The sequence below is a fragment of the Excalfactoria chinensis genome, chromosome 10 (genome assembly GCF_039878825.1).
Source record: "Excalfactoria chinensis isolate bCotChi1 chromosome 10, bCotChi1.hap2, whole genome shotgun sequence".
Classification (NCBI taxonomy): Eukaryota; Metazoa; Chordata; class Aves; order Galliformes; family Phasianidae; genus Excalfactoria; species Excalfactoria chinensis.
The window spans coordinates 8,310,842-8,330,320 of record NC_092834.1 but is presented as its reverse complement, the minus strand read 5'-3'; the positions used below and the strand labels follow the sequence as shown (position 1 = coordinate 8,330,320).

The following is a 19,479-nucleotide window of genomic DNA, read 5'->3' as shown; positions in this document are numbered from 1 at the left end:
AGTCAAGAGACTGTTAATAAAGGCTGTTTTAGGGAGTTATTTTCTAAATATTTTCTGAGATTTTGATGTTGTTTCATGCTTCGTGTTAAATTGCAGAAGTGTTGTGAGGCTTGTTTGGCCTATATCAGGGTGTGAGTCATGAAGTTGGCTTTGCCTGGCTTGTGAACTGTGGGGGGGAGTTAAGGCAGAGCTATATTTAGGAGTATCAACTGATGTCAAAATGTAGAGCACTGCTTAGCAAGTGCTATAGGGGCAGCACTGGGTAGTTGAGACTCAGAGTTTAGGTTGTGTAATCACTGTTTATCATTCAGTAAATAACTGTAAATGATTATATTTACTACAGATATTAGTCTGCAGAGGTTGCAAGCTGAGCCGTGTGACTTTCAGTGCTGTTTTTGCTTACCTGGTAATAGCTATTCTAATTTCATGATCAAAACTGCAGGACCTGAGAACAGTAAGCATAGAGGAGACTTCTTGTGCAACTAATGGGCCTCCAGAAATGACATTTCTAAAAGTTTGCTTATAAAAACATTGTTTAATTCCACTTATAGTAGCCAAAAGTAATGTTTAAGAGATTGCTGCTTTTGAGTTTTTGTCTTAAGATACAGAACAACTGTCTTGACAGTATATTGAAATTTTGGTATTGGCATAGAAGTAAATTTAAGTAATTTTCTGCATCATATAAGACTATAAGAAACTTGGTTCTTTTCTAACTTTTCTTGTTCCCTACTATATAATTTCCTTCAGTGAGGTGTGTTATGGACTTGAGCAAAAGTCAGGCCACTCATTTAAAAAATAAATGGTTCAATTTTTCTATGACTGCACTCCTGTCATAACTGGCATAGGTTCCAGCAGGGCTTTGTGTTTGGCAGCCATTCTTAAGGCATACATACTTGGTAGGTAATTCATTTAATTTGATAGTGAATATTTTGTATTGCCATCTTTAGTTCTGAGTTTGTCTACATGAAGACTGTAAATTTCATTAGATAAAATAGTAATGAAGATCAGGACCCCAGCTGAGACCTGAGAGAGCTTTTCCTTAAAGAGCTGAGAGCTTTCTGTCATCTGAATGAATTGGAAGCATTGTATTGGTGTAAACACACAGAGCTTCAGTGTAGGTTAGCCAGAACCCAGGCAGTGTACTTTTGGGGGAAAAAAGAAAACCCACATTAAGAATGCGTAATTAGATGTATGATTAATTAATGCTTTGAGAATAAGTCAGTTTATTTGTGCATATAATTTCAAGCTTTCTTGGCTAAATTATAATCACTTCAAACTCTGATAGAAGTCTGATTTCAGTGACTAATTGTACTTCTGGAATATGTTATTAGGGAACAAGTATTTGGCTAAATCCCTGATGACTCTGGTAGTGTCATATGATAAAAACTGTACAAATACTGTTTTATGTAAACCAAAGTTTTTGGTTTTTTGGTTAACCATTGTGTGTTGTGTGACTGTGAACCCATTAATCTAAATGGAAATGTGAACCTGCTGGTAATTCTGGTTCCATCAGTTATTGTCTTCAGAATATCAGCAATGGCAGTCAGACTGGTTCCCTGTTCTCTATTCTGCTGGAGCTGTTGAGGACAAAGAAGTTGAAAGCACATCTGATGAGTTCCAGTGACAGCCTACATGATTCATTGATGCAAAGTGCTCTATCTTGAGATGCATGCAAAACAGGATCTAAAATGTATGAAGTTCTGGTGGTTTTGGCTTTCAGGGCTTTTCTGCAAAAGAGTAGTTGTTTTGTGGCATGTTTGAAAAGCAAGCTCTCTGAGCAGTGACCTTAACAAAGCCTGGATTTTCCTGAGGACTGCTGTCCTTAAAATGCTCAGCTTCCTTCTAAGCTGCTCCCATGCTACAGTTGTGCATATCCCAGAGGAGCAGCCAGGATGTGGATGCTGCTCGCCAGCATCTGCTTCCAAGCAGGGTATGTAATCATTGTGCTTTGCCTGCCCCTTTTTATGTGTGTGTAAGCTTACTGATTTTGGTCTCCCTTCGGTAGTTAGCTGTTGAGTCTTACATAACTTGTGGAATCTTAATAACATCTGAACCCTCTCCTCTCGGTCATGGTTAAACTTAGTGGAAGTTGACAGCGTGTTTGAAAGTCATTAAAGGGAGAATATGTGATTACAGAAGTTACATTTTCTTTGGAAGAGAGACTAAAAACACGTACAATGTTCAGCAGATTCTTCTGTATGCACAATCCCATCAGGATGTATGACATACTGTGTTGGAAACAGTGGTTCTCAACTGAAGAGAGTAACTTATGTAATCAACAAGTTTTCAGTAGAAATGAAGGCCATACACCAGTGCATTAATAGGCTCTTTTCTTTTGTTCAGAAAAGTAACTGATGTCCTGTGCTTTACTTTGTTGTGAGGGGTGACAGTGAAACGTGGAAAGAAACTTACTTGTCTCTGGACCACAGTGTCTTTAAGTTGCTCTTAAAGAGACTCATAAAGGTTGGATAGATATTAGGAATCACTTTTTCTCCAGAAGAGAAATGCACTGGGCATTGGTACACGCTGCCCGGAGTGGTGGTGGAGTCACTGTGCCTGCAGGTGTTCAACAAAAGGCTGACATGGCACTGAGGGATGTGGCTAGTGGGCATGGTGCACTGGGTTGATGGTTGGACTGGGTGATTTTAGCGGTCTTTTCCAACCTTAATGGTGCTATGATTCTTTGATAAGTAGTTAGTTCCACGTACTACATTAATGGGTGGAAAAATAAGGCTCTTAAGCTGTTTTATAATGTGTTGTTAAACCTCTGTTCATGTTAGGTTTCATGAGGCTTTAGGGGCCTCACTGTCACTTGTGTTGACTTACTTTGGGCAGCATGACAGAAGCATTATCTATTAAAAATCATGCTTTGTTACCTGAATGAGTGAGGATTGGATGAGGGGGCACATTTGCCTTTTTATTAGGTTAGTTTAATTCTGTGTGTTTGGTTTCCTGGATTGGCTTACAGAGTGTCTGCCAAATACTGTAACTGGTGCTAAGGGAAGTCAGACATGGGGGGCAAGATGCTTTTCTGATGGCAGCTGTTAGTCATCTTAGCTGTATCTGGGATGACATTCTTAGACTCTGCCTTTTGGAGTTGGGTCTCTTCCCCTTTTATCTACTAATGCAAATGAGGCACACAGTGACTGACATTATTACTTATGAAAAGGAAATCAAACATGAAAGGCTTTTTAGATGTGGAGATGTTAAAGTTCCAAGCTCCCTTCCCAGAACCTTTTGTCAGTCTCTCTTTTGCTCATGCCTTTAACAGTTGAGGAGAACACTGGATTTTATCATTGCATGTAGACTGGTGGAATGTAAGTAAAATTAAGCCTCAGTAGCGAGTCTTTTATAAGCAACATTAACAGGCAAGATTAGTTCTACTTAATTTCTCCATTTTGAAATAGAGGAGCATTTTAAAACTCCATTCAATTATGTGGTCTTCTGCACTGTCATTAAGAATTCTCATATTTCAGAAATAATCTCTTCTGTATATTTTTCCCATTTTCTCTCAAAGTTAATAAAAGCGAATATTAGGAAGCTGGAATTATATGGACTATGAATTTCAATAGTAATACAGTCTGAGTGATGAGATATTGTAAGGGGGGACGTGGCAATGTTAATGATTAATGTGTGTATTTTTAATTAACTTTCTGGAATCCCACCTTTACTGTCCACTAAAAATTTTGTCGCTGCTCTGGCTACGTTATGTACGTTATGAGATGGTGTTTGGAGCACATCTCCTTTCAATGTATTTATGTCCCAGTCATGGGCTGTTTTGCAGTAATAACTTTCTTTTTGTTCTTTTTTTTAATCTAAATGTATCTCAGTTTATTTCCGAATTTATTTTACTATTAAACTGAAATTAGTTATCAATAACTTGTTATCGTCAACTTAGAAAATTGCTAATGTAACAAGTGTATCAAAGATGCTCCCTGTTCATCTCATGCCATCTATTTGTATGCTCATTGTGTCAAATAGTTGTTATCAAGGCACTGGAAAGGTACCTTCTTTTGTTAAAATCTTTATTCTAATTAAAGATTCCCCAAAATGTTTTTTTCATGTAAGTACAGATCAGACATTTAAAGGTTTCTTTTAGCTTCAAGCCAAATTTTATATTATCCTTTATCATCTTGAAAATTATTGTAATTAAAATAAACATCAGCTTCTGTATAATGAAGACTGAAATGATCCATTATTCATGGTACTTTGGAACACTTCAAGCCATATTTCCCAAGGCAACAAAATAAGCAAGCAGAAATCATTTATAGTCAAATGTAGCAGGGTATGGGGGGGGATTGCCTGTAATGGAGAAAATCAGGCATTGGGTTAGGTCTCAGAAAACTTAATTTTAATTAGTTACATCCATGTCTTACAAGTTAACAGGATAAATGGTCAGTGATTTGGTAGAACATTTCCCATAGGCTATTAAACATGTTTGGTAATTGGTCTGCTGCTTCTAGTTGTGATGTCATATCTTTGCATTTACTGAATGTAAAAGGTATCAGATTCTTTTTTTTAATGCATGAGGTGCATTAAAAAATCAAATTCTAAAATCCAGCACAAAACTGAAGTAAAATTAATAAGCTTTTAAAGTTAGCATTATCTTTTCTAATTAGATGTCGTAGTTTGTAAATTCCCTATGCACCTTGTCCATGTAGTGCAGAAGTTGTACCAATATGTCCATGTTGCCTTTTCTAGACAGACAGGCCACAACCTCCAAGATGTCTACAGATTACAGTGAATTCTTTGCAAGATCAGTGCCTGAAGGCCTCATTAATTTTAACACCATTTATAATTGATTTTGGGAGGTGACATCTGGTAACATCTTACATCCTGGAATCTACAGTGTAAGAAAACGATATATGCATGAAGTCTGCCTGTTTTCAGGATGCGTTGTTACAATTGAATAACAAATAAAATGGCATTTTCCTTTCAGGGTCGGTTTGTTTTTAGACTATGCTATAACTCATCTGACTTTAGAATAAATCAGAATGAATCAGATGTCTGCTATATAAAATATTTTGATTTTTATTTCCAGATTATAACCAATGTAAGCTGTGTATTTGCGGGGGAGCTTCTGCAGTGTAGACTTTTCTTGTTCTTCTGGTACTTTGTATCTTTTAGTATATGTTTCATTTGCAAACTTAAATTTAAGTATTGATATCAAGCCTGACCAAAGAAACAAACAAACAAACAAACCGCTACCAAATGCTTCAACTTTATTTTTCTTGACCTTTTTTTCCATGGGTAAATATATTGCCAGATTTTAATCATGTGCTAGCTGGTATTATGAAGAGTAATTAGCCCCCTCTTTTTCAGTTTTCTGCTCGGCAGATATCAGCATTATAGCTGGAGTTTTGGAGGGTTTAGGTATAGGAGTTACAAATTAAAGAGTTTTTTTATTATTTTGTTTTATTTGAACTATTTCTCCCACTACACCAGTGGACGTCATCAGGACACTGGTGAAGACCTTCCTTGCCCAGGGAGGTAGGGAAGTCATCAACCCTGGGGGTGTTCAAGGAATGACTGGATGTTGTGCTGAGGGACATGGTTTAGTGGGAGCCATTGGTAATAGGTGAATGGTTGGACAGGATGATCTTTTAGGTCTTTTCCAACCTTGGCGATTCTATGATTCTATGACACGACTATGTATGACAAAGCAGGAAAGGTTTCTGGAAATGTCCAAAATGACACTTGTAACCTGTTTCTCATCTCCACAGAACTGTTATGTGCTTCAGAGAGCTTAATTAATGCTCTGTTTTCTGCAAGCTTTTTCCTTAGAGGATGGCTGGGCAGTTTTTTCCTTTGTGTAGATGCTCCATATGAGTTGAGCTGCTCTGTTTTCCAGTACAATATGCAATGTCATGTGTTTATTTACTAAAACACGTTTATTACTGCTAATTTAAAAACACATCAAATCAATATTTAAAAAAGGTTTCTAGGTTATCAAAGTAAATATGTTGAAACAACCTTCTTAAATTCTATGTGTTTGGGATGACATCTGTACTGAACTGCACCCAAAGTTCTGGTAGTCATTAAAAAGAAATTAAGTAAATTCAGATGGGCTGCTGTCAAGTCAAATTAAAATCATTTACTCAAAGTAATTATGAATGTACCATTTGGTTGATGTTTCAGAGACCCTTGAAGACTTCTTGTATGGTGCTAAATGCTTTCCATATGCATTAATGGAAGTATTAATTTGATGAACAGGGTAACTGAAGTTAGTTCCAGTGCCTGTGTTGTCACACTGTACAACAATCTGTCCACATATTTATTGTTGTTTGGTATTCCTGCTTTCACGTTACATGAAGTTGAGCTACTATATGTGGAGGAATTAGAATCTTGGGCAAAACATCTGTTCTCCTGAGTAGAACAACTCACACTTTTATGAAGTCACATTGTTCAGTGTCTTTATCAAGGGTGGTTTATGATTAAAAGATTCAAGTAACTTAAATTGGGGTAAAGATTTTTATTTTTTTTACTTTATTTTTATTTCTGGTGAAGCTACAAGCCAGCAAGTAAAAGTGCATTGTTTTCATCGTAAGCAAAGAGAAATGCAGCAGAGTTACAGATGTAAGCATGGACTTTTTTTTAAGTTTCCATACTAAAGTTAAGTTAAACCATCAATATATAAAAAAACAAGATCATTTCCTTTACTTCTGAGCTCCAGAAGTTATTATGACATGCCAAAGTGTAGTATAACAAAACTATCGTTATCTGAAATGCTTTGATTTCTCTATTTATTTGTCTCATTGAGCAACTTAAGGAAATGAATGTTTCGTTCTGCCTGGCTGTATTTGTAAAAGCAGAAATTGGGTTCATAAAAGTGAACTGAGTTTTGTTTAGTTCTGTTTACTTTAAGGTAAATTTCAACTTTATCATTGAAATTCCAGAATCTAAATGAAAGCTGGGTGCAGGTGGGCCTGCCCTACATCCATTTCATCATCTGTATATTTTACTGATTAATATAAAGGGTTGTGTGTGATCCTTTTTTTATGCTTTATCATTTCTCTTAGAATGTTTTTATTTTAGCCTGAGAGAAGTGTAGGAAATATCCCAATTACAATTGTCAGCTCAATCAGCGGTTTGGAACTGTTGTATGTTATCATGCAGTTTAAATGTATAATCAACTATATGGTGTATTTTCTAAAGAATCTCAGCACAAGATAAATGATAGTCGTTTACTAATTATATATGTTTGCAATCCTCTTTGCAAGTGTAATCTTGCAATGGGAAATCTTGGTGGATTGTGTTTCAGGTCACACTGTTGCTTTCCTTGTGTTGTGTTATAAAAGCAGATGCAAAGATTTGTTCCATAAACTATTAGATTATTATTATTTTTTCTAGTACAACTCAATACTTTGCTATGGCATCTTTTGTTACTGCTCAGTGATGCAGTAGTAAAGCATTGAGGTGCTTCTTGCATCAAAAGTTGCTGACTGCATTTAACGTTCTATCATGTAATTGTGTCCACTGGGGAATTAATTTCTTTATAATGTGGGCTTGCTTTCATCTGATCAGAAAGTTAACACTCAATTTACCCTCAAATTGTAGTGATCCTACAAGAAAGGTTCTACAGTGAAATTACAACTTAACTCCCTTGTACTGAGGAACTGGACTGAGGTGTCTGTTTGCTAATCTCTAGCATTTAGGTAGAATTTTTAGGTAGACTTCTTTGTAATTTAAGAAGAAACTGGTATGATCTGTTGGATACTGGTGACCATTGGGAATTCTGCTTTAAAAAAAAGGGGAATGAGGAAATGAAATACAAAAGAAAGTGTTGAATTAACTTCTTATGTAAAAAGATTATGAAGTACTGAGAGCTGCTGAAATCATGTAGATACTGTACAATATTCTGTTTTACAAGCAATTTTGCTTGTTTCAGAAGCAAGTATGAACGACTGAGGGATAAGTACACAAATGAGATGAGGAGGCTCATGAGCAATCTGTGCTAACATGTGGTCTGTATTATGGAAAAAGTCGATGAAATCTCAACCAGAATGTGGTCTGTGTCTTGATTTACATTCCCTTCTCTTCCAGAAACAGTTTCTAATATAGAAAGATCAAGTTCTGCCCTCAGATGTTTCTGTGCAGTGCCCATGAGACTCAATGGAAACATGCTTGAAAATCTCATGCAATAAATGTATAATACAAAGCATTCTTAAGCCATAGTAGCTACATTCTTGTCTGAAGACCCACAGTTACTGTTGTTTAATCCTTGTAATCTGCAAAACATTTTGAGGTATCTTGAATATAAAAAGATTTGCTATTATCTTTGAGTTTACTCCTACCAGAAGTCAGTTCCTCCTTACAAGAATCCACTTCTTTTTTCTTTTGTTAGATAATGGGCAACAGGGAATTCTCTAGATGGGTTTGAGTGAGGATGATGATTGCTACGGAGTTATTTTCATTAATTTCTTAATGAATTTATTATTATCTGGCAACTGTATTTTACCCTTCTGTTCTGTCTTTGTTGGCTTTTAGCCTGTTTATCTTGAGGAAAAGCGGAAAATGTCAAAAAGCAAATTATATTTTTAAGGTGGATTTGTGAACTTTATTTCATACTGTGTGTTTTTAACTATCTTTAAAAAAAAAAATAGTTATTTTAAAAGATGTCTCAGCAGGATGAAAAGGATATTTGTGTTGTAATCCAAAGAAAATTGTGAAGGTCTCAGTATTTGTAAACTCCCTTTGGGGGAAAAAAAAAAAAAGGCTCACACTAATGTTAAGGTTTTACATTGTGTAGATGTCCAAAGCTTATGTCACAACTCCTTTTACATAAATGATGAATGGGTTTGCATGGCCTTTCTTCACTAATGCGTAGTGCAGTGCCAGGAGTGCTTAAAACCAGAAGGCTTTGCATATTGTAAAGTCCTAATCTTTACAAACAAACAGTGTTGATAAGAAACTGTATTTTACTGTAGACACAGAGCCTTACTGGGAAGATTAACATGAGCTCCTGGCATTACTTAGTTCCTTACACTGTCAGAGCTTGATGAGTCTCCATTCCAGTGCAGCCAAGGATTCTTAAGCAGTGATATCATCAGTGGGAGAAGATGAAGATCCTCTGAACTGATGTGTTGAGGCCAGTAACAATGTGGCAGAATTCAACATTTAAACAGCTTATGTTGTTCTTTGTTTGATTTTTGACACTGCAAACTGAATTGTTTCCCTGTCTGATTGAAAAAGTTGTACGTGGTGCTTTCTGCAACATTTTCTGTGTCTGGAAAGAACATCAAATGCTGAGTCTTTTGATATCAAGAGAAACTAATTATGTCAGTCTTTATCTGTTATGGATCCTATTAGCTGGATTCAGAGGGAAAAGTGTGCTTTTTACCTTTAAGGATGCCAAATTAGCATTGAAAATATAGTGGTTACCAGTGAGACACAGAAGCAAAAAGTATGTGGAATCTTGTCCAGAAATTTGATTTCAATCAGTTTGCTCACAGCTCCATCCAGCCTGGCCTTGAATGCTTCCAGGCAGGGGGCATCCTTGTAGTAAAAGGATGAAGATGTATATAATAGTAACCTGTTTAGTAGCTGTGGCTCATTGCCATCCATTACAAAATCTGTGAAGGTACTTTGTTCTGGGTAGTGAAGGCTGTTGCACAGTATATAATCAAATATGTGATATTTCCAGTAAGGAGTTTATGTACAACAGGCTGTTGAGTCTTGAAGCTTTACATGCTCCTCTGAAGAGTCAGACTTCAGCATTTACTCTTGTGCAGAATTTACATGATTTATCACAAGGCAGAGTTAATAAAAATAAGCAGTTTCCTGATCATGTTAATCCTCAGATTTAAAAGCTTCCCCAGATATTTTATCTCCACCTTATCTTATTAAAATAAATAAAACCAATGTGCAACAAATTACCTAAAGGCATCTCTGATTGGTTGTGTGACAGAGCACAGTGGAATATAGGTTGCTCTTTGAGAGATAAGTACTCAAAAATACTTGTGGTGCTGTATTTCTGCTGTCATTCTCATGCTGCTTTCATTCTCATCTCACCTAAAGCATAAGAACAGTTGCTTTTCTCACCTTTCTTGCATAAGCAGTTTTTTCTTCCCTATGGTTCCTTTCTTTTTCAAAATAACTACAACAAAGCAGGGCTGAACACGTCAAAATCTTAAGAGCAGAGGCAAATATATAACCATAATTTTGGATTGACTTTTCTAAGTCCATTCAGCCATTTATCCTTAATATCCATAAGCTAAATATCAAGTAGAATGTTTCAATGGGATCAGTGGTAAGACTGATGCAGCAGCATAATGGTAGAATACTTTTATTGTCATTTTGTGTGGTACTTTGGAATTAGCTAAGTTTTGTTTTCTTGTAGTATTACTCAGAAAATGTTAGCATTTGCTTTTAATTATGTAATGCAAGAATTGTCCAAGAAGTTTGTATCTTTGGTTTGATGGGTGTGTGTTGTTTTTTTGCCTTTTTTTTTTGTTTTCTTGCCAACATTCATTACCAATAGTTTTATTGAAATAAATGTATTACCAGGGCTGAATGCTGCTCTCTGCTAGCACATGCAGTTAGGCAAGCAAAGTACTCAGACTGTGAATCGAACAGATTTACATGGAAACAGATCTTTTTTATTTTAGTGTATTATTGCTGCCAGACATGGGTATAAATTTTTGTACTTTTGCCTTCAGATGCAAAATGAGCGGAGGGTTTTAGATTCTCTTTATGGTAGTAAGAATGCTGTAATGTCTGTCAAGAAAAGGCTGAGTCTGTCTGATGCAGGATTTGATAATCATTTTCTTTTTACCAGCTGGAGAAGATCAGAATAAAACTGACCATCCCTTTACTCAGTCCCTGGTGGTGCTGATGATCCAGCATTTGTTTTTCATTCAAACCACATGTTGAATAAGTGAAAAAGAGGAAATACATGCTGGTCATAGGTCAGGTGCAACACAGAGTTTACACAGATTTATTTTCACTGTAGCATCTGCTGTCCTGCGTTTAAAGCTGCTGAATGCTGTCCTTCCAGTTACTTTTGAGGCAAGTTTTCTTAAATAGTGACTTTTCAGATTTTGGCATCCATTACTACTGGGCAGTCACTTGGCCTTTAGAGCTGTAGAAACAGCCCACTTCTGCAGATGATAACTCTGCAGCAGACAAGCTCTTCACAATTTAAGCTCCCTCGTGATCTCATAGGGTGGAAGCCGACTTTCTTTGTTTCTGTTCTCAAATAAATAAGACCAAGCCAAAAAAGAACTGGAACAGTATTAGGGTGATAATGGAGGGCTGAGGCTAAGAGGTTTTCTCCTTATCCCTCCTCTGGCATTAGGAGAGAATGAAGAGGAGAGAGCACAGATCCATCCTTGCATTTTTCAAATACAAATTTAATTTTCAATCAGGCATAGAATGTGAAATTAAGGTTCCATTTTTTTCGTATTAAATTACATGCGTATTGAATTTGTACATCATTAGATGTGCTGACTTGTTTGTTTCTTATGATAATCGGGAAAAACTACTGCACATGTTTTAACGGAGAGTTTATGAGAACAACGAGGAGTTTTTAATTCTCTTTTTGTGATTAGAATAACTTCAGTTTTTTTAAAGAGTGTGTGTGTAGTTTCTTTTCATATGACACTTTCTTTTCTGTTCTTTTTTTTCCTCTCCAATTTCCTTTAGGAATAGGAGGCCTGCAAGATTTTGTGCTAAAGTCTGCAACTTTGTCAACATCACCAGCTTGCCCACCTTTTACACCTCTCAACTTTGAGGCTACACCAATTGTGCGGGTAGCTGTTGAACCAAAACATCCAAGTAAGTTTGAAAGGAGAATTCAGTCTGACAGCAGCTCAGCTTCCCACTCTCATTGATTGAGCTAAAGTTCTATCTGTTAAGTGATAGGTCCAATACAAACCAAATAAATCTAGGAGGACATAGTTCATTATCCTAGTGAATTATTCTATCTGGTTTGCCCATGCCTCGGTGAGGGGTGAGTTACAGAAGGTTTTGCTGCACATTTTGTGGTCACTTAGCTGTATCACAAGTAGGACACTACATGATGCTAAGGTTTCAATATTCCTTTACTGTGAGGGTAAGTAAAGTGTATCTTTGTGTTTTTCACTTCTGTTGCCATTCTTCTATGCTATATCATTAAGCTCTTGACACAGGTTTGCAGTATTTGTACTACTTTGGATTTCTAATTGATTCCTACCCACTACCCCCAACCAGAGTAGCATATCTTAGGCTATGTTTCAATGCAATTTCCATTTCTTGTGGTATAAGTAGAAACAAAATAACTAGCTTCCAATTTAGGTCCAACATTCTTTAACATTAAAGTTACATGGTTGTTTTTTTTTTTGTTGTTCGGTTTTTAATTTTTTTCCTAAAGCAGTGGGAGAGTCTAGCAGATATCTGTTATTATATATTATATATCGTATATCCTCATTTGTTAAAGCAGTTTTGAAAATATTTATAGTTTTTAGTAAGCATGATATTAAGTTGAAAATTAAGGAGTATAATTCTAGAGTGGTTTTTCTTTTTCTCATTGAGGAGATGAAGCTGGATCATTCTTTAATCACCAGCTTCTTCCTTCAGTAACTCCTGAATCTATTGTTTGAGCTTAAATGCAGAATACAAATTTGAATGTCATTGTTTCACTGTGGTGGCCATGTGAAATAATACTTTTTGTTTATGGTTTAATTTCTGGCTTTCTAAGTTACTTTGCATTTGTACACTTAAAAGCTTAGTATAAATAAGGTATTTCTTTTAATAGTTTCCAAGAGAATGACAAGTGTAATGTCACTGTTCCTTCTGAACATTGATCTGCATTCCTTGAAAACCTGTTGGTATTATTAACCCAAATATAAAGTAAGATAAAGGAGAGATAATTTTTAAAAACTATTTTTATTAATTAAGAAAGGCTGCTTACATGTTGTTTTATGCATAGGTTTGATGTGGACAAGCAAAATTTGACTCAGCCATGACTGTTCATTAACTTCAAGGCAGCTCTATTAAAACACCTTTGTTTTAATGATGCCTTTGTTTTATTTCACCTAAAACCACACAGATACCTGATATCCCTCTCTCCCTTTCAGGTTGTAATAGCATTGAAGTTTTTCAGTGGCTTCCAGTTTAAATCCTGAGTATTACTTTTCCTCAACTTAAATATGTTTGTCTTCAACTATTCCTTCCTCGGTATTGCTTTGTTAATAATACCTTCTTTTGCCAGGTGATATGCCTCAGCTGGTGAGAGGAATGAAGCTTTTAAACCAAGCTGATCCATGCGTCCAAGTTTTGATCCAGGAGACAGGAGAGCATGTGCTAGTGACAGCAGGAGAAGTTCATCTGCAGCGTTGCTTGGATGACCTGAAGGAAAGGTTAGAAGGATCAGGGAGATGGAATATTTTTGTTCAGTAACTGTTTCCTATTTCTTTGTCGGTTAGATGCATCTATCTTTGATTTATGTTATTTATAGCTTTTACTGTTGAATCATAGCTGTACCTTTTTGCAGTGTGTGCAGATGTGCAGAAGCAACTAGTTCACTGTTTTTATAAAAGCCATATTCAAAGAAATTACAAATGGCAGTAGCTTCAGGATTTCAGTTAAGAGTGTAATGATATCAAAATAGGAACTGTGAGGGGAACCAGGTCTGGCAACTGAACTCCCCAAAATTAGGAATCAACGTGACTGGCGGTTTCAAGACAAAATTCCCATTCCTTTGCTCTTGATCCATGCTACTTCCAGTTAATATCAGACAATGCTTACTTCTTATGGAAGTTAGAATGGATCGCATTCAAATTGAATATGTTTTTAACGTTATCTACATTGTGACTTAATGCAGCATATTTGTATTGTTTGTGAAAACAGATGTACTGCTGCAGTTTGCTCAGCATTTTTCCCCAGGGCGTGTAAAATCCTTATTATTGGCACTATTCCATCTTTTGGGGAAAAAAAACTACTGGAATAATGAAATGATGACGATATAGGACATTACTGAGTAGCTAGTAGCAGTCTGTGTATTTACTTGTCTAATGTTTTCTTTTGTAAACATGATTTTTATTTTTTTTCCTGAGTTGCCATTTCACTTGATACCTTATAATTCTTTTAAAAATCAAGAGTCACCATTTTGGGATGTTCCAAACAGTCAAAGCATGTGAACGCTGTGTTTGTAGTGTCATAATCAGAAACAAGAAATACCTGAAGGCACAGAGCAGCAGGAGTCCCATTAACGATTTATTTGACATATGCTTTGTGATGCCTTTTCTCACTTGGATACCAGCTCCCAAAAGGAAGAGGGGCAAAGTGTATTTACTACCTTTTTGAAGGAGGGAATTACTATCTTGCACCTTTTCTTGCTCTTACATTTGAGTTCTGATGGTGTGGTATGCTTTAGTAAACTACTAAACTACGAAGAGGACAGGTTGTGGTCTGAAATGCTAGTTGTATTAACTCTAGTATAACCCAAAATCTTACAGAGCCATGGTTCTGAATTTCCTTACAAAAAACTCTTCAGTTTATCCAAGGCTGCATTTTTTCGGAGCATCTCTCTGTAGTAACAGCTGTTCTAGTTCAAACCAGATACCTGTCTAACTCCATGTCATGTGTCCAACAGAGCAGTTTAAATTAGATGTTTAGGAAAGAGTAAGATACAAAAACTCCCACTGATGCTCTGTTGGGCCTTCATTGTTTTCAGTTCAGGGACAGTTCAGTTCCTGCTGTGGTTCGGTTATCAGCTAATCCCTCTCAGCCTTCCTTACACCCCTCATGGTTTTGTAGATTTCTATCATATCCTTGAAAAATCTGAAGACTACTTGTATTTTCATACCATCAATCATCCTTATTCTTATTTTTTCTAGTTCTGTAATAGTTCTTTTGAGGAAGGAGAACAGCACATAGTTACCGAGCTGTGAGTGAACCAATGATTTATACAATGACAAAACAGTACTTTTCTTTTGTACTGTTACTTTCCCTTATGAAGTACATGGTATTTCTAATAGTTTGAAGTACGTTATCTGGTAATCTGTGTTGCAGTTCAGTTTATTCATGAACATCTGTTCCATGCTAAGGCCACTGCTCTACCTTCCCCAGCCCCTCGTTTTAAAAGTCATTTTAAAATTAAAGCTAATTAGAGAACTTTATTTTACAGGTTTGCAAAGATAGAGATTAGTGTGTCAGCACCTATTATTCCATTTCGAGAAACGATAACGAGACCTCCGAAAGTCGACATGGTGAATGAAGAAATAGGAAAGCAGCAGAAAGTTGCTGTCATACACCAAACAAAAGAAGACCAAAATAAAATTCCTGAAGGAATTCAGGTCGATTCAGATGGGCTTGTTACAATATCTACTCCAAATAAACAAGCTACTCTCAGTGTGAGAGCATTGCCGCTTCCTGAGGAGGTAACTCGACTTCTTGAAGAAAACAGTGACTTGATACGAACGATGGAGCAACTCAGCACGTCTCTGAATGAAGATAAAAACGCTCACGAAATAAATCAGAAGACTATGGACAAAATAAAGGAATTCAAACAAAAATTAGAGCAAAATCTGCAGGGAAGGAAGTGGAGAAATGCGGTTGATCATATCTGGTCGTTTGGACCACGGAAATGTGGGCCTAATATTTTGTTACATAAATTTGAGGGTTATAAAAATTCTGTGTGGCAGTGCCTTGAGAATGCTGAGAAAGAAGTAAGTAAGTATGGAGATTTCGACAACAGCATAGTAAGTGGATTTCAGCTGGCTACGCTTTCGGGTCCCATGTGCGAAGAACCCCTCATGGGTGTGTGTTTTGCAGTGGAAAAATGGGAAATGAATAAGGTTGGAGAGACGCTTTCAACTAAAAGTCGGGATTCAGGGGAATGCAATGCTGTGGAACATAAAGAAAGCGAAGATACTGTTTCCCCAACAAGCACTTGCACTGTTGACATTTGCAGTGAGAACGAACATGAACAGAGCAGTCAAACTGTTCCAAAGTCACTTGAAAAAAATAGTAAAAACAAGGGAGAAGTTTTACTTATGGATTGTTATGGTCCCTTCTCTGGGCAGCTGATTGCCACCATGAAGGAAGCTTGTCGTTATGCTTTGCAGGCAAAACCACAGAGGCTTATGGCAGCAATGTACACCTGTGAAATTATGGCTACTGCGGAAGTTCTAGGTAAGACAACACAATCCTTTGTCAAGAGTTTGCTTTCTGAGTTAGTGTGTGGATTTTTAGATATATAATATTTGATTGAATCAGAAGGTAGAAAAAGATGAGGAAAGTGTCAGAGGTTTTTCTTAGTTCTGTGGTAGATTTCTGCAGTGACTCTCTAATGCCTCCTTGCAATACCACTGAACTTACCCTAACGTTTGTTCTTGGAGTCCTCCATGGAGGTTGCTATAATGAAAGATGTATTTATTGGCTGTAAAACTCTGCTGTTGTGCACACAAGCATGATACTTGACAGTATAAGCAAGCATATCAGTTTTAAATGAGAAAAACAGAATCTGAATTGCTGTTTGCAAAAAATGCCCACTACTGCATGATTGTTTATCGTGATGTGCGCCATAAAATGAAATGGAAACATGGCTTTCTAATACATGTAAATGTTTTTCATGAGTGTGATTTAGGACTCAGATGTACAAGCAGATTAGTCCAGTTAAATAAATGTGTGCTAGATGGTGATAGCCATAGACATGCGCTGGTTCATTACAAATCCATTATTATGGATAAGCTTAAGCCAATAAATTGTGTCCTTGAGGGTGAGTGAAAAGCATGCTTGCTATGCAGTAAGAATTGACAGCTGGCTTGTGATAAAGCATTGGCTTTTATAACTTAATTTTTTTTTCAGTTGATGTTCCTTTCATTGATATCCAGTTGAGTTTTAATGCATCTTTGTATTACCTGCTTGCTTCAAAGATTTTATAGCAAACTTTTTTTGTGTTCAGAATACTTAAAGCTAGACTGTCTTTTCATTTTGCTTATGCAAATGAAAATTAATTGAGAAGCGATTTTATCAGACACTGTAGTGGTTTTTCTTTCTGGATTTGACAGCAATGCTCATGTTATTATTCAAAAAGAAAAGAAGAAAAGAAAGGAAGCCTGAGATCAGAGCATTTAAAGGAACCGTTCACACAGCTTCATAGTATTATCTCTGGCTCAATCCTATAAGCGAAAACACACTGACTCCAAAACAGAAAAGCAGCTCCTTTCCCTGCTTGCTAAGTTTATGGTGACCCATAGACTTGAAAATGTTGATCTTGTTGTATGGGCATGCTATTTCTATCCTGTATGAAACTTGTTTGTTTTTATAAAAGAAGTTATTTTAGCATCCAGGGTAAACAGAAATTGTTTGGCATTTTCCTTTGACCTTCTGAAGAGCGCTGCAGTATAGTGAAGTGGTGAACAGGACTTAAATATTCTAAGGAGCCAAACATAACATATCTTTAAAGTGAATCTGTTATGCACATATTTATTCTGTATGTGTGAAGGGTTTTCTTTGAGTACCGTCATTGTTTCAAAGTAATTGTTTCAATGATCTTTAAACAGCAAGCCATGGCATTTTTTTAGGGATTGATGCTGCTGAAGCCATTCATTATTTCAGCTTATTAGTGCAGAGTTAGGACCTCTGTTTCTCCAGTGTGTGTGTGCATATATATATATATGTATACACACACATACATATATAGGCATCTGCCTATAGTGGTAAAACTGAAGACCTCACATAGCTTCTTTATAGTAGCCTGAACTGCTGCTTGAATGAAATGCGTGTTGCTAGAAACCTGAAGTAAGCTAAATAAATTATCTTCTGTTTTCTTTGTTTTGGAAGACTGGTCTTCAATGAACTGTATCTAGAAAATGTGTTCATCTAAAGTGCTTGATGATAATTGTTCCCTTATCTCATTAGTATGCATGCAAATTTTTCTAAGTCCTACTTACTACAATTAGAAAAACAAGTATTTTGACTTTTAACATTAATAACCTATAAAGTGGCTTTGGACTTGCTTGCTTGAACAAATAGCTATAATGTATGTTGTGTGGTTCATCCACAACATATAAACAGTGACCTCAGTGTGATGCTTTTTTGCAATACATGTGTTTAACTTAAATGTGAAAGCAGTATGTGCTTAACCAAAGTCACTTACTGATGTGTGAGCTGTGCTGATATTTGACCCTTTCATAGCTCCAAGTTTTCTGTAGTCACTGGAATTTTCTTAGACTTGAAGTCATTTAGTTATGTGAACAAAGGCTATCCTTGCACGGCAGACTCAAGTGACTTCTCTTCAACGTGCTTTAATCTTCCTGTCATTTGAAATGTAGAATCTTAAGTATTTCCTCAATTTCCTCTCAAGCAATAAGAAGACTGTTGTGTCTAGTAAAGGTGACGTTCAGCCAGAGGAGCAGTGAGGAGGTCCTGGTAAGGGCACAAGCAGATATAACCATCAGTGATGACAGGAAGAACACTTCAGACCTCATTTTAGTGGAGAACTAGAAACTCTGCAGCGGTTGGTATTGAACTGATGCTTCACCATCTGCATCTGACAGGAAAATTTAACTGCTCTACCTGTGTGCTTGTGCTGAATTTCCTTACCGAGGACCAGGTTCCATACTTAAAAAAAATATAAAAGCAAATAAACCTGTGCCAACATTTCCTCCAATACCCTATAAAAGGTTTAAAATAGATATGCAAATCAATGCATGTGGCTATTTTATTTAATATTATCTTTCTGCTAAGTCAGAATAGATGGGAATTATTAGGAAGTCATTGGATATTCCTAATTATTTCCAGGAAGGATCACTGTTTAAAAGCTGCCAGCACATGTCCATAGTTTGGGTGTGTTTTTTTTTCTTTTTTCAGTTAAATATAAAATATTTGAACATCTTAGAAATTGATATGAACTTGTTCTTTGCTGTGAGGTATTCCTAAAGTTTATTTGTACATCTAATAGTAATTATTCATACTTGTAAACTGAGGCATTTCTAAATCATTTTTTTCAGTAAATATGTTTTTCTGTGCTTCTCATTTTCATCAGCAGGAATGTAGTTGTGAGTTTTTGTCTGCAGGATGCCTAACCTGCAAAACCATTTTAACAGCAGATTAGCGCAATGCCTTCTATAAAGTTGAATGTGGGTGTTTTCAGAAGTGCTTTCTTCTTATCTGCAGTGTATTTCAGAGGACGTGGTATTTAGGAAAGAAAAGTAAAAATTGCTGCTGACAAACTTAAGGATTTGATAATTAAAAGCGAGTTGGGACACATTAAATGTAATAAATACTCAATAAACAAGTTTTCTGTGCCTTAGAGTAGCAATGCAGCATTTGGGACACAAGTAGCATAGAGGGAAACACTGAAACAAATAAACCTTTAAAGGCAGCTGGGATGTAATTTCCGAGCAGCATTATTTCTTAGTAGTGTCTCTTAGCTTGTGATGTTTCTCTAATATTTGGTTAGCTGAAGTAAAGCAAGTTTGGCACATCATCTGGCAGAGTGCCTTTTATGCTGTCACATGCTTGTTTTTCCAATGTACATACTACACGTGTTAT

At 36.3% G+C, this 19,479-nt stretch overlaps 1 protein-coding gene across 3 annotated transcripts in view; it reads left to right on the top strand.

Moving 5' to 3' along the window:
• Positions 1 to 19,479, top strand: part of EFL1 (elongation factor like GTPase 1) — a 55,892-nt gene that overhangs the window by 25,936 nt on the left and 10,477 nt on the right. For all 3 annotated transcript variants that reach the window (XM_072345735.1, XM_072345734.1, XM_072345733.1), the window contains exons 16-18: positions 11,644 to 11,775; positions 13,190 to 13,337; positions 15,107 to 16,113. In XM_072345735.1, the coding sequence (XP_072201836.1) occupies positions 11,644 to 11,775; positions 13,190 to 13,337; positions 15,107 to 16,113 (1,287 nt within the window). The remainder of the gene's footprint in view (positions 1 to 11,643; positions 11,776 to 13,189; positions 13,338 to 15,106; positions 16,114 to 19,479) is intronic.